This window comes from Borostomias antarcticus (assembly GCF_949987555.1).
Source record: "Borostomias antarcticus genome assembly, chromosome: 21".
Classification (NCBI taxonomy): Eukaryota; Metazoa; Chordata; class Actinopteri; order Stomiiformes; family Stomiidae; genus Borostomias; species Borostomias antarcticus.
In genome coordinates, this window is record NC_140254.1 from 13,283,491 (window position 1) to 13,296,285 (window position 12,795).

Below are 12,795 nucleotides of genomic sequence, written 5' to 3' on the forward strand. Positions count from 1 at the left end.
GCCTATTCATCTTATGGTATCATACACATATATATATATATATATGCATTGTATATACACATAGACACGGATATAAAAGGGGGCAGAGAGAGAACGGAGAAGACAGGAATATACAGAACACCTATGGGGCCATGCATGGTTCTCAGGGTGGAATGTTCCTTTGCTCTCCTCACGAAAAAACCCTCCAGACTTCCCTCAGAACGGGGGGGGACGGCGGCGGGCGTGGCGGGCGCGGTCGGGTGGAATCCCTCGTTCCCGAGAGCGATGCGTGGAAACGGTAGTGGACGGCGGAACACCCCGCGGTTTGTTTGTTGTTCTCAGCTTTAGTAATAGGCATGTCCTTTCGTTGTTTTTTGTTGTTGTTGTTTCTTTAAAAATGTTCAGTAAAATGATAACGCTTTTTTTTCCGTTTGTTTGTTTTTTGCTTTCTTTTCTCCTAAGCGTTCGTCTTTTCCGACTCATCTTGTAGACCAAAAAAAAAAAGATATGAGAGACCAGAACCATCATGCATTGATTTGAGTGGCTGTTTCCATAGCAACAAGGGACTGGTGTGTGTGTATGTGTGTGTGTGGGGGGGAGGGGGGGGGGTTGGGGGTTCAGAACTGGGAGGCGGAGCTTGGGTCGCACTGGAGTAGCCGCACGATGGAGGGGTCACTTTTGGCACCTTTGATGAATTCCTCCAGAGACAGTTTGCCTGAGGGATGGAGAGAGAGAGAGAGGGATGGAGGGAGGGATGGAGAGAGAGAGAAAGAGAGAGAGAGAGAGAGAGAGAGAGAGGGGTGACAGAAGAGATGACAGTAAGTAAACGACAAAGAGGGGTATGATATACGTTTTATCTCAGTAGTGCTCTTCTTATGCCTTTCCCTCCTCTCCCTCCCTCCCCCCTCTCCCTCCCTCCTCCCTCTCCTCCTCCCCCCTCTCCTCTCCTCCCCCTCTCATCTCCTCCCTCTCTCCTCCTCCCCCCTCTCCTCCCTCTCTCCTCCTCCCCCTCTCCTCTCCTCCCTCTCTCCTCCTCCCCCTCTCCTCCCTCTCTCCTCCTCCCCCTCTCCTCTCCTCCCTCTCCTCTCCTCCCCCTCTCCTCTCCTCCCTCTCTCCTCTTCCCTCTCTCCTCCCTCTGTTTCCATTTCCTCTCTTCCTGCAGCCTCTCACCGTCGTTGTTGAGGTCCATCTGCCTGAAGATCTTATCTGTCCTCTTCTCCGGTGTGGACTCGTCCTCGGGCATCTTCATCACTGACGACACCATCTTGTAGATGGCCTGCGTAGGGGGGGAGGGAGAGACGGATGGAGAGAGGGAGAGAGGGAGGGAGGGAGGGAGTAGGGGTAGGGAAGAGGAGAAAGAAAAGATTGACCAAAACAAGATTGAACAAATTGGTCATTGGGAAACGGCTAAGAAAACACATTGAGAGGCAGGGAGCTCGATCAATGTGCGCACAGGGCTTACAGTATTGATCTGCTTCATCTTTCTATCTGGGCATGATAAGACCACCCCCACTTCCTCCTAGTCTCAGGAGGAGGCCTCACCTCTGGCCATCTGACACAGGAGGAACGTGGGGACCAGGGGCCTTCCAGCAATAGTGGTACCCCCCTACCCCCCTCTCTCTGTCTCTCTCTCCCCCTCTACTCTCGCTCTGATCAGAAATCTCATCCAATGGCTTGTAACCCTGTTGAGTCTGTGGATAATCCAGGTATTGTGCACCCTCAAGAGATAAACTCTGGTTAAATTTAACTCTCTAATCCGCGACGGCACACTGCAGACAGGCTGTCTGACTGACGGACGGACACACAGCCTCCAGCCTCCCTCCCCAGCACCAGCCTCTCTCTCTCCCCAGCACCAGCCTCTCTCCCCAGCACCAGCCTCTCTACCCAGCACCAACCTCTCTCTCTCCCCAGCACCAGCCTCTCTCTCTCCCCAGCACCAGCCTCTCTCTCTCCCCAGCACCAGCCTCTCTCTCTCCCCAGCACCAGCCTCTCTCTCTCCCCAGCACCAGCCTCTCTCTCTCCCCAGCACCAGCCTCTCTCCCTCCCCAGCACCAGCCTCTCTCTCTCCCCAGCACCAGCCTCTCTCCCCATGGCCGTATCTGGCGTCTCTCACACGTCTGTAGCTCTCCAGTTTGTCCCGCAGCAGACGTTGCTCAGTTCTTCATACTCAGTTCTTCATACTCAGTTCTTCATACTCAGTTCTTCATACTCAGTTCTTCATACTCAGTTCTTCATACTCAGTTCTTCATACTCAGTTCTTCATACTCCCCTTAGTCTTTTTTTAAGCGGTTCCCCGTTGTTCACATTCTGTTGGTCTCTCTGAATCTTTGTAGTTATCTTTACCCCTCTCTCCGTATGGACCACCTATGATCCTATCCTAAAGTGTTGTCTGCCAGCCTGCTAAAAGGAAAACATTCTAGCAGTTTGCCAAAAAAGGCTTTTAGTCAACTAGAAAATATTCCAGCAGCATACTAGACATTATTCAATCAAGCAACGTCCGTCCGTCCGTCCTCCATCAGACTGAGTTTGACTTTTTCCCACCTGGGAGCAGCTTTCTCACTTTGTTTTCTCTAATCTCTCATTTAATCTGAGGATTGGCTGCACCCCCCAGTCCAGACCAACCCCCCCCCCAGTCCAGACCAACCCCCCCCCCCCAGGCTCCCCCCACACCGACACTGCTGCCAATAGGAACAGACATGGCGGTGAGTGGTAGAAGTGGTTTAGCATCATAGCACTAACCAATCTCCTAGTGGTGACTTTGCACCATCGTCACCTCCACCCACAGTACACAAGCCTCATAAATAGTCAATAATGTGTACATTCTTCCTCTGTCCTCACAGAGAATTGGTTGACCGCTTGTTGAACCAGTGAGAACTAGTGAGTTTTTGCTTCCTGATTGCAAGACACCGCCCGTGTAATTGGCTGACCTTGTCGTGTCCAGCTATGATTCATGTGGGCTTTGGCGGAATTAAATTGGCCCTTTCATTTTAGCCATTCACCCACATGACAACAAGCTATTTGCATCATTAACCTTGCGGTCACAGGATATTTTGATTTCTAAAATGAAACCTCTCCAACCAAGGAATGTGTACATTTGGTTTTGTAATAGCAGGAAAAAAAGGTCAAACGGAAGTGGAGCTTTGGAAAATGCTAAAAATAAATATATTCTTCCATCTACCACTAGCTGTATCTGTAATAACAAATGAAACATTTCTGACATTCTGAAAATAGGGCCTTTAAACTGTGAGTTCTTTTTGGATGCCGTTTTAAAAATGCAATCTGTCGATCTTTCAGAAAAAAACACTGAAGTGTTGGGTACAGCAGGCCTGTATAATACTCACAGATAAGAATGTGATATCAACTGTGGGAGATGGCACTTAAGATGGACCATCTGTCCCTGTGGGAGACAGCCCTGCTACTCTATTATCTAATCAGCGCATTTTGCTCATTGCCACCATACTATACCACACCCTCCCAAGAAGTGAAGTGCTACTACCACACTCCTCCGATCCTGCGACAGCCGGCGATTCCTCTCACCTCACGGCAAACACCTTCTCACCATCTTCAGCAACACCAGAACTCAACCCATTACCATGGAGACTCACCTGTCGTCCCCCACCCATGATGCATGTCGTCAGCATGTACAGTTGTTGAACGCGTTCATTTATTCTACAGCAAGTAGCGAATTAAAATATCCGTGATTAAAATAGTTCATTCCATTCAGTTGATTCCATTCCGAATCACATACTTCCATACTACTGTATATAGTATGCCAAAAAATATTTTGTGTGTCGCAAAACAGTATGTCAAATGCAATATGCCAAAAATACCAGAATAACCTACTACATCCGGTTGCTTTTTGCAGTACATTACATTACATTACATTACAGTCATTTAGCAGACGCTTTTATCCAAAGCGACTAACAATAATTGCATTTAACGTAGGAAGAGCCAATGTACTACTACTTGCCAGAACTCACAAGTGCATTTTCTTTCTAAAACAAACAAGTGACTAAGAGCATAATCTAGTGCTGAAGGCAAAGTGCAAGAATCACAATCTAAAGTACAGTGCAATATAATATAATAAGTGCTTAGGTGGGAGGATTGTTGTAGTACTTCTTGAAGAGATGAGTTTTGAGCCTGCGACGAAAGATGGGCAGCGACTCTGCTGTCCTGACATCAGTGGGCAGCTCATTCCACCACTGCGGGGCCAGGACAGAGAAGAGCCGTGACCGTGTCGATCGACCGCAGGAGCCTCGGAGTGACGGGGCAACCAGTCGCCCTGAGGTAGCAGAGCGTAGTGGTCGGGAGGGGATGTAGGGTTTGACCATGGCCTGGAGGTAGGAGGGGGCTGTTCCTTTCATTGCCCTGTAGGTTAGCGCCAGAGTTTTAAACTGGATGCGAGCCGCTACAGGGAGCCAGTGTAGGGAACGGAGGAGGGAAGTTGTGTGGGAGAATTTGGGGTGGTTGAACACCAGGCGAGCAGCAGCTTTCTGGACAAGTTCCAGAGGTTTAATGGCTGACGCCGGTGCCCCCGCGAGGAGGGAGTTGCAGTAGTCCAGGCGGGAGATGACCAGGGCCTGGATGAGTACCTGCGCCGTTTCATTAGTGAGGAAAGGGCGAATCCTCCTGATGTTGTAGAGCATGAATCTGCAGGAACGTGTGACGGATGTGATGTATGGCAGTATGCATGCCAGCATGCTTTTCTGGCTATTCTGACCCACAATCCTCTGCGCAACGGAAGATTTGTCACAGCTGCCAGATGAGATGGCACAGAGACATGACAGCGCACTGACAGAGGAATGATGATGTACTAGCATAACATAACATGAGTGTTTCTATCTGTATCCATTGCCATCATTGTCAATTTATCAGTTGTCAAAACGAAAGGCCAACATGCTGGTTATGCCAGCCAGCTACTGTACTGTAATGTGTTTCCAAAATAAATGTTGAGCTTCAAAAAGAAAAGAGTAGGAGTGCTCAGAGGTTCAGACAGGTGTAATGAAGGTGCTCTATGGTCAGGAACACAATGGTTCAGTATTACGGCTCGCCCTCTTCGCCTCCACGTCCGTTTCTCTCCTCTCCCGCTACGCGCTCATCTGCTCGCCGCCTACGGCGTTCCCGTTCCCCGGAGTTCCCCCCCGGCTACGGGCCGCTCCCGTTCTCCATCTCCTGCCGTCTCCGCCCTCTTGGCGAAGCCCCTCCCTCTCTGGCCTGGAGTCGGACCCCGATGTTCCCAGCACGTCAGCGCGAGCCCAACGGCAGGAGCGGCGCCTCCGTGGCACGGCTCCACTCAGCTGTTCCTAGTCCCTCATCACCACACCTGATCCCCGTCTGCAATCGCCTGCCGCCCCTACAAGGTCCTGGTCTGCACTTCGTTCCTCGCCAGATCTTACCAGCCTATACGTATGGTAAAGTAAAGCCCTAGCCTAACTTCTGCCATTCGTAATTTGTAGTGCTTTTCTATCGCCTGCAAACTTTACACAGTTGCAGCGCCAGACTTTTTGCTCGTTACCTTTTCGCCTGTGATCATTATCCCTCCTCCTGGTCTCTCCAGCAGTCTGGACCTCCTCTGCTGAGTGGTGCTGGCCTGCAGAGCCCTCATCCTGCTCCCCCTCCAACCCTCTCCACCTCCCACCAGCACATATTTAGTGGCTTTTTTGTGGCACCAATTTTTTCATCCCTTATTATTTTGTGGCAAACCTTTTTGTGGCTCCCCTTTGTCGTTCTATTAAAATGCCCCTCTGTGCTTGAACCTGTTCATCCGCCTCCTCCATCGCTGTGTGCCTGGGTCTAACAGTTCAACTTGTTAAATGTTATTTGCCTGCCTGTCACCATTCAGACACGTAAATGACAGTCCCAGTTTATACAGTAGCTTCAGATGAGCACACAAGTCCGGTTTTCTTCTTATGCAACTGGAAATCTACATGGTTACTTTCTCGAATGAAAGACGAAAAAAAACTTGGAATAGTAAAAAGTAGAAGTATGCGATTCGGAACGCACCCAGCAACGCCGAAGTGAGCAATGAGCAAAATCAGGTTCCTGTCTCTTGTGAATTAGATGGACAATACGGTTTCCCAATACAAATCTGCTTCCATATGTTTCTTTCAATTAAATATGTAATGCATATTTGTATACTGTACATTCAGATGAGTCCACTGCCTACAGCAACCTCCACCTCTACTACACCATAGACTACACTACCCATAACCCCCCTCTCACCTGTACGATCTCCAGCATCTCATCTCGGCTGATGTAGCCGTTGCCATCCAGGTCGTACATGCTGAAGGCCCATTTGAGCTTCTGCTCCAGCTTGCCCCGCGACGTCACGCTCAGCGCGATGATGAACTCCCGGAAGTCGATGGTGCCGTCGTTGTTGGTGTCGAAGGTGCGGAAGACGTGCTCAGCAAACTTGGAGGCGTCGCCGTAGGGGAAGAAGTTGGCGTAGATCTTCTTGAACTCCTCCACGTTGAGGTTGCCGCTGGGACAGTCCTTCAGGAAGCCCTGCCAGAGAGGAAAAGAGTGGGGGGTTATGGGTAGTGTAGTGTTGGCATGGATCTTCTTGAACTCATCTGAATGTCTTCTTTTCTCCTCTCTATTTTAGCAGCCTCCCTCTGGCCATGTTAATAACTCAACGTTACTTCCGTAAGCCAGATCAGATCCCCGGGGCTTAACCCAGGGTTTTTACCCACGGTCCGGCTGCCACTGGCTGGGACAGTCCTCCAGGAAGCCCTGCCAGAGAGGCCAGGAGAGGGGGAGCGTTTCCAGCCTGGCTTTACTGGTCTCCCCCAGACTGGGGACCAAGTCCAATATGTCCAGATTGAAAAGGTTTGGGATTTATTTTTCTCTTGAGATACAGAAGTGGAGTGAGAGGAGAAAGTCAAGTTACATGGAGCGTCTCCAAATTTCAATAGTTTCTTTCCTAAAAGCCTTTGATAGCGGAGGAGAGGTGAGAAGGTCAGCGTGACTGTGTCATGATTTGAAGCTTGACTTCCCTCACCTCCTCTGTGTAGGGAGGCACTTTGATAGAGAATAAACGGCCATTAGAGCTCTGTTTCTGTCTGGTATCTGATGAGAAAACGATTGATATTTCAGACATAATTGAAACTATTCAACCCTGAAGAAATGTCGTTTTCGGGATATTAAAAAGAACATTCCAATTGATACATTTTGGAGCATAAAATCATAAATGATAAGCTATCTTGAATACATTTCATTGGTCCCAGGACCTGAGGCATTGGGAGGCTGTAAATCGTAGTCCAACTTTCACTTCATGTGAAAAAAATAAATACATAAAAAATTATCTATATTAAAAATTTTCACCTGACAGTGTTGATGCTAGGAGATGTGTGGTGTGGTTAAGTGCCTTTTCAGAGACATCTGACCAGAGAAATAGGTCAGTCTGATTATACACATCTGTCTGTTTACTATTCATTCAGTGACATCATGTCTATGACATCAACCTTCACCTCCTCCCAGTGTAAGCCTGGCAGAGTGGGTGCCATCACCACCACTCTCACTGTGTAAAGCCTTGACTCCAAAACGCAGGGGTCAGGGGTTAAAATCCAAGTCAGGGAGAGGTTCACACACACACACACACAATAATTCATTGCACAGCTGAGCTCACGGGTTGACACAATGGCCCTGCATCGCAGTGAGATCTGCTCTAGAAATCCTCTTATGAAGAAGAAACACCTCCCAGCTGCTGGGTAACAGATGGCACACAGCGGTGTGGCAGCGGCAGGCCGGCATCGAGCCAGCAGTGGGCCGACATCGAGCCAGTGGCGGGCCGGCATCGAGCCAGCAGTGGGCCGACATCGAGCCAGTGGCGGGCCAGCATCGAGCCAGCAGTGGGCCGGCATCGAGCCAGCGGCGGGCCAGCATCGAGCCAGCAGCGGGCTGGCATCGATCCAGCGGCGGGCCAGCATCGAGCCAGCGGCAGGCCAGCATCGAGCCATCCAGCCTTCTCCGCACTACAGACTGGGAGTGGTAACGCTCCTGCTACCTCTAGGGCAGTCCCAAAAAAGTGTGAAGTTTGAAAAATATTCTAATATCTTTTTTATAGAAAAATAACCTACATCTGAGCATTCAAATATTAGATTAGGGTTCCCTGTTTTTGATTGAGTGTTTTTGTCATTAACATAAATATACCGTTACAAGCCTTAATTTCATGGGGATCATATTCATGCATGCAAAGTTCAATTCAAGTGCGCTAACTTACTCAGTCATAACAAACATTGAAAATGTGAAATAAATGTGAACCCTAACAAATTAGTTCAAATATATTGAAATTCAATTTCACGGCACTTTTGACAGCTCTGACGACCTCACACAGAAATCAGCTCTCTGATAACTCTGCCAGATATTAGTGTTAACGTACAGTAAACTCCTCCTATAAACTTAGGGGCGAATTCACTAAAGGATTGCGCAGCTTTTCCTGACGCAAAGCCTGTGCAAATAAGTCAAAAATTATGTTTGCTATTCACAAAGCCCTCGCAAAGGGTGAAATACGGTGTTAACTGCGTTGCGTTCGTCATTGCGTTTCTCTGCGCCGGTGTTATTAGCTGATATTTAAATTAGGTAATATGGGAGGAGAATGTTCCCCTTTCTATGCAAATGAACATTATTGCAAAACCCGCCCAATTCACAAAGATCGGCGCAAATTGCCTCACGCAGTTAAAGTGAAATTAATTCCGTTTTCAGAGACGTGGTGGTATTTAAGCGCAAGGGGTGTCATGGCCAGCCTTTCCGCTGATCATGGCAGCAGTGATTGTTGCGAGGCGAATTCGGCATCGCAATGCCAGGCATGTTGTTCGTGAGAGAATATTTAGAAGAAGGTCACTTTTTGATTTAACACTAGAACCACCGTGGTAGCTGTTTGGACACCAGAGCGCGCAGCTCTTCAGCCAACTGGAGGATGAAGTCGCGTCTGGGGAGGCTCAGTTGACTATGCGTCTCTCCACCCGTCCCCAGCGAGTCCAAGCTCCCCCAATGAATAATACTTATAATAGCCTACATAGCACGAAACTGTGCGTATAATAGTCTATACGCGAAACTGCGCATTCCCTATAGCTGTTCATTGAACGGCTGGGGGCCGATATAGGTATAAATAAATAAAAACATAGCCTACACAATATTTTTTTTATTTGAATGGTCTTGAAAATATTTTGCTTTTGTATCATAGGTGCCGGCAGGTATCATCTTCAGCCATGGATGATGACTCCCGTGCGTAATCCTTCCAACGTTGGAGAGGCGGCGTACAACTGGGCTCACATCAGGACGCGCGGTGTGATTGAGTGCACATTTAGAATCCTGAAAAGCCGTTTAGATGCCTAGATCGTACCGGTGGGGCAATGTTATACACTCCCCCAAAAGTATGCCAGATCATCGTGCTGCAACTTGCATAACAGAAAATGACAATTTTTCCTTTGTTCGTCTTTTCAAATCATTCCACCTCCGTTTGCAGTCTTCCGCGTTTACACACACAAATGGCACTGACTGATTGGGAAATTAAACCCCAAATATGATTTTTTGCTGTAGTCGTGATATTTTTTGCGGAAAGCTGTGAGGCATGTTTTTGAACCTCGTCCGTGAGGCCTTCAAGTTCGCTGTCTGAAAATCGTATCTTTCTTTTTCTGTCTGCCATCGTCCAATGATATGCATACGAGTTGTATGCGCTGTATGCGCTGTATTTATAGTCATTTCCTATATCAGCAGCAAATTGCACTCAGCCGCAAACACCGAATGGGCGTGTTTGCGCTGGGATATTATTAGCGCAATGTCTTTAGTGAATAGGTTTTTAAAACGGAGCACATAGCTGGCGCAACTGACGCGCAATGTAATGGTGCAATTAGCGGGCGCAATTTGCTTTAGTGAATTCGCCCCAGAGTGTTTGTATGTATGCTTGTGTGTGTGTGTGTGCACATGTATTTGTATAAGTGTGAGTGTACCTGTGTGCATGTGTGTGTGTGTGTGTGTGTGTGTGTGTGTGTGTGTGTGTGTGCGTGCGTGCGTGCGTGCGTGGGAGTCTGTTGAGGTCAGTGAGAGTACAGACAGAGATACAGTATAAACAAGAAATGACTCAACAGCACAGTTCTGTTCTGACAGCTCACCAATCCTCTGTTACTTCAACTGGTTTTCTAGCTCATTCTATTATTATTCCCATTCTAACTACTTTCTATTATTATTCCCAGTTTTAAGTATTGATTATAACATATAATAATTCAGTCGAGATCACTTTAGTCAAAATTGACCCATTTATTAGCATGCAATAATATATACAGCATATTAATTTTTTACGCATATGAATTTTGGCGGTGTGATCTGTTCGGGGGGCCCCCTGCCTTCCACGCATGTGGAAAGCGGCAATCTAGATGTTCCTCCCCTCTGGGCCGCTTGGCCCAGAGTGCCGGGCCGGAAGAGGGAACGGCATCTAGCCCCCTGCCTCTATGACGAGTGGGCCGCGATCGGGAAGACGCTCAGAGGTAACTCAGCCCACTAACACCGTCAAAGAGCGCCACAGGAGGACTGCTGTACATTATAGTCCCTGGCCTCCACGGGCCGACGCTTCGTGGAGTCCGAAGGAGATACAGCCTAGTGTCTCTGCCTCCATGGTGACCGGAGGGACCGCTGGATGGCCCTTCGGAGATGTTTCGGTCCACGATCACCACGGAGCGCCACAGAGACTAAGCTAGTGTAATTCCCCGACTTCCACTAGACGACGCATAGTGGAATACCAAAAGAAGCAGCAATACCCCCGGAACAGAGAGCACGACGACAACAGAGACGACATCGACAGAACACAGGCGGAGCAGGGGAGGAGGTGGGGCGAGCGCGCAGATACGAGCGATCAGCAGTAATGGCAGAGCGGACACAGAGCAGAGAACGCGGAAGCAGCGAACGCGCAGATACGAGCGATCAGCAGTAATGGCAGGAGCGAGCAATGACGCGTTTTGACAGCTTAAATACATGCGCTCTAGCGAGCTGAACCAATGCTATGACAGCTGACAGTCAGCTGGTGGGTTGCGTCATACGGGGTGTGACTGATTGGCCTCTGCCGATTAGCCCGGCGTTGACATCCGTGCCTCGCCTGAAATACGTCGGAGACTTCATCTATAATAGTTTATAGTATTGATCATGAAAAGTTTTTATTTATTGATTATTCCTACTGATGTGTTGCCCAGCAAGACTAGTTGGATTCAGCCCTTACTCTGGAATGAAACTGAGGCGAGTGTGTGTGTGTGTGTGTGTGTGTGTGTATACAGTATACTGTATGTGTAAGTGTGTGTGTGTGTGTACTGTATGTGTGTACGCGTGCGTGTATACAGTATACTGTATGTGTGTGTGATATATATATATATATATGTATATACACACACACACACATGCATAGTGTGTGTGTGTGTGTGTGTGTACCTTGTACCACTCCTGCAGTTCGTGGTCAGAGAACTCTGTATTCTCTCTCAGGTCCTGCAGCATCTCCGGACGCAGCTTGCTGTTCTGTTTCCCCATGGCAACGCGACAAGACTCCCAGTCTCCTCGACAACGGCAGTGACTACAGCAGGAGCTACGACAGCCAGGCCGCTTCTCAAACCTGGCAACCAGGCAAGAGACAGAGTGTCAGTGACCAATCGCAGATGAGAGAGGTGAGAAAGATGAAGCTTTATTTGCATAGCAAAATTTCAAGCATGAATTACACAAGGCGCCTCATAACAATAATCTTAACCATGAACAAAATCCATGTTACAACAAGGATAACAAGATATAACAACAAGATATAACATGTAGTATATACAAATAAAATATAATAAGGAATATAGAATTAATAATAGTAACAACACTACACAACATAAAAGAAAATCAAACAAACATTTTAGGTTTTAGGTGAGTTTTAGGAAATAGGTATTCAGCAGAGATTTGAAAGAAGAGACTGTTTTATCTGTTCTAATTTCTAAAGGAAGCTTCTTCCAGAGTCTTGGGGCCTTTACTGAAAAGGCTCGGTCTCCTTTGGATTCCAGTGTCTTTATTGCTGGATCTAATATCAGGAGTTATAAGATCACTAATATACTTGGGAGCAAGACCCTGCATTGCCTTAAATGTAAATGGCAGCATCTTGAAGTCCATTCTAAAAGTAATTGGAAGCCAGTGCAAAGAGCTACTAGCTGGCAGCTGAATCTTGTACTATTTGTGGCACTACTTGTGCCTATTTGAAGGCGAGAACCAGCGTGGTGGCTTAAACAGGAAAATAGCAACAGTTCAGTCAAGTCATTAAACCAATGATAGATCAGAGAAGGGTCAGTGACCAATCATAGATCAGAGAAGGCGTGACCAATGACAGACCAGTGTGTGTATGAGCATCAGTAACAGTAACGGTTACATCAGGAAGAGTTGAGGAAAAGGAGAAAACGCACACCGTAGTCCTGGAGAGGCGCCGGTAACGGGTGAAATATACTAGAAAAAGAAAAGAAAGCGCACTCTGAAGCTCTCGGTGCTAGGGGATTTATTCACACATTTCAGCCTAGCGGCCTTTTTCAAAGTCTTGGGTATCAGTCGCAGTTATCAGCAGGCCAGTAACCAATACCAGACCATCTACTCTTACTGTAGTCTCACCAAGGGGAGCTGATACAAGGTACCCCCCCCCCCCCACACACACACAATACCTTTCAAAAATTCAATTTTCCAGAGTCCAGCTTCACAGCCTACAGTCGGCTAGGCTTGGCTAGTGTCCCTATTATTACGATCATCAAATATCTGCTTCTCTGCTGTGTTGAGAGCATTACAGCACTCCGAGCGGTATGATCTTTGACTTTTTTACGG

General features: G+C 47.8%; 1 protein-coding gene across 1 annotated transcript; it reads right to left on the reverse strand.

The window, feature by feature from the left end:
• Positions 1-596: 596 nt before the first annotated feature.
• hpca (hippocalcin) lies at positions 597-11,490 on the reverse strand (the record flags this gene model as incomplete). The annotated part of the gene is made up of 4 exons (XM_084455362.1): positions 597-694; positions 1,150-1,255; positions 6,202-6,483; positions 11,395-11,490. The coding sequence occupies 4 exons, from the start codon at positions 11,488-11,490 to the stop codon at positions 597-599; spliced, it is 582 nt and encodes a 193-aa protein (XP_084311488.1).
• Between the last annotated feature and the right edge of the window lie 1,305 nt (positions 11,491-12,795).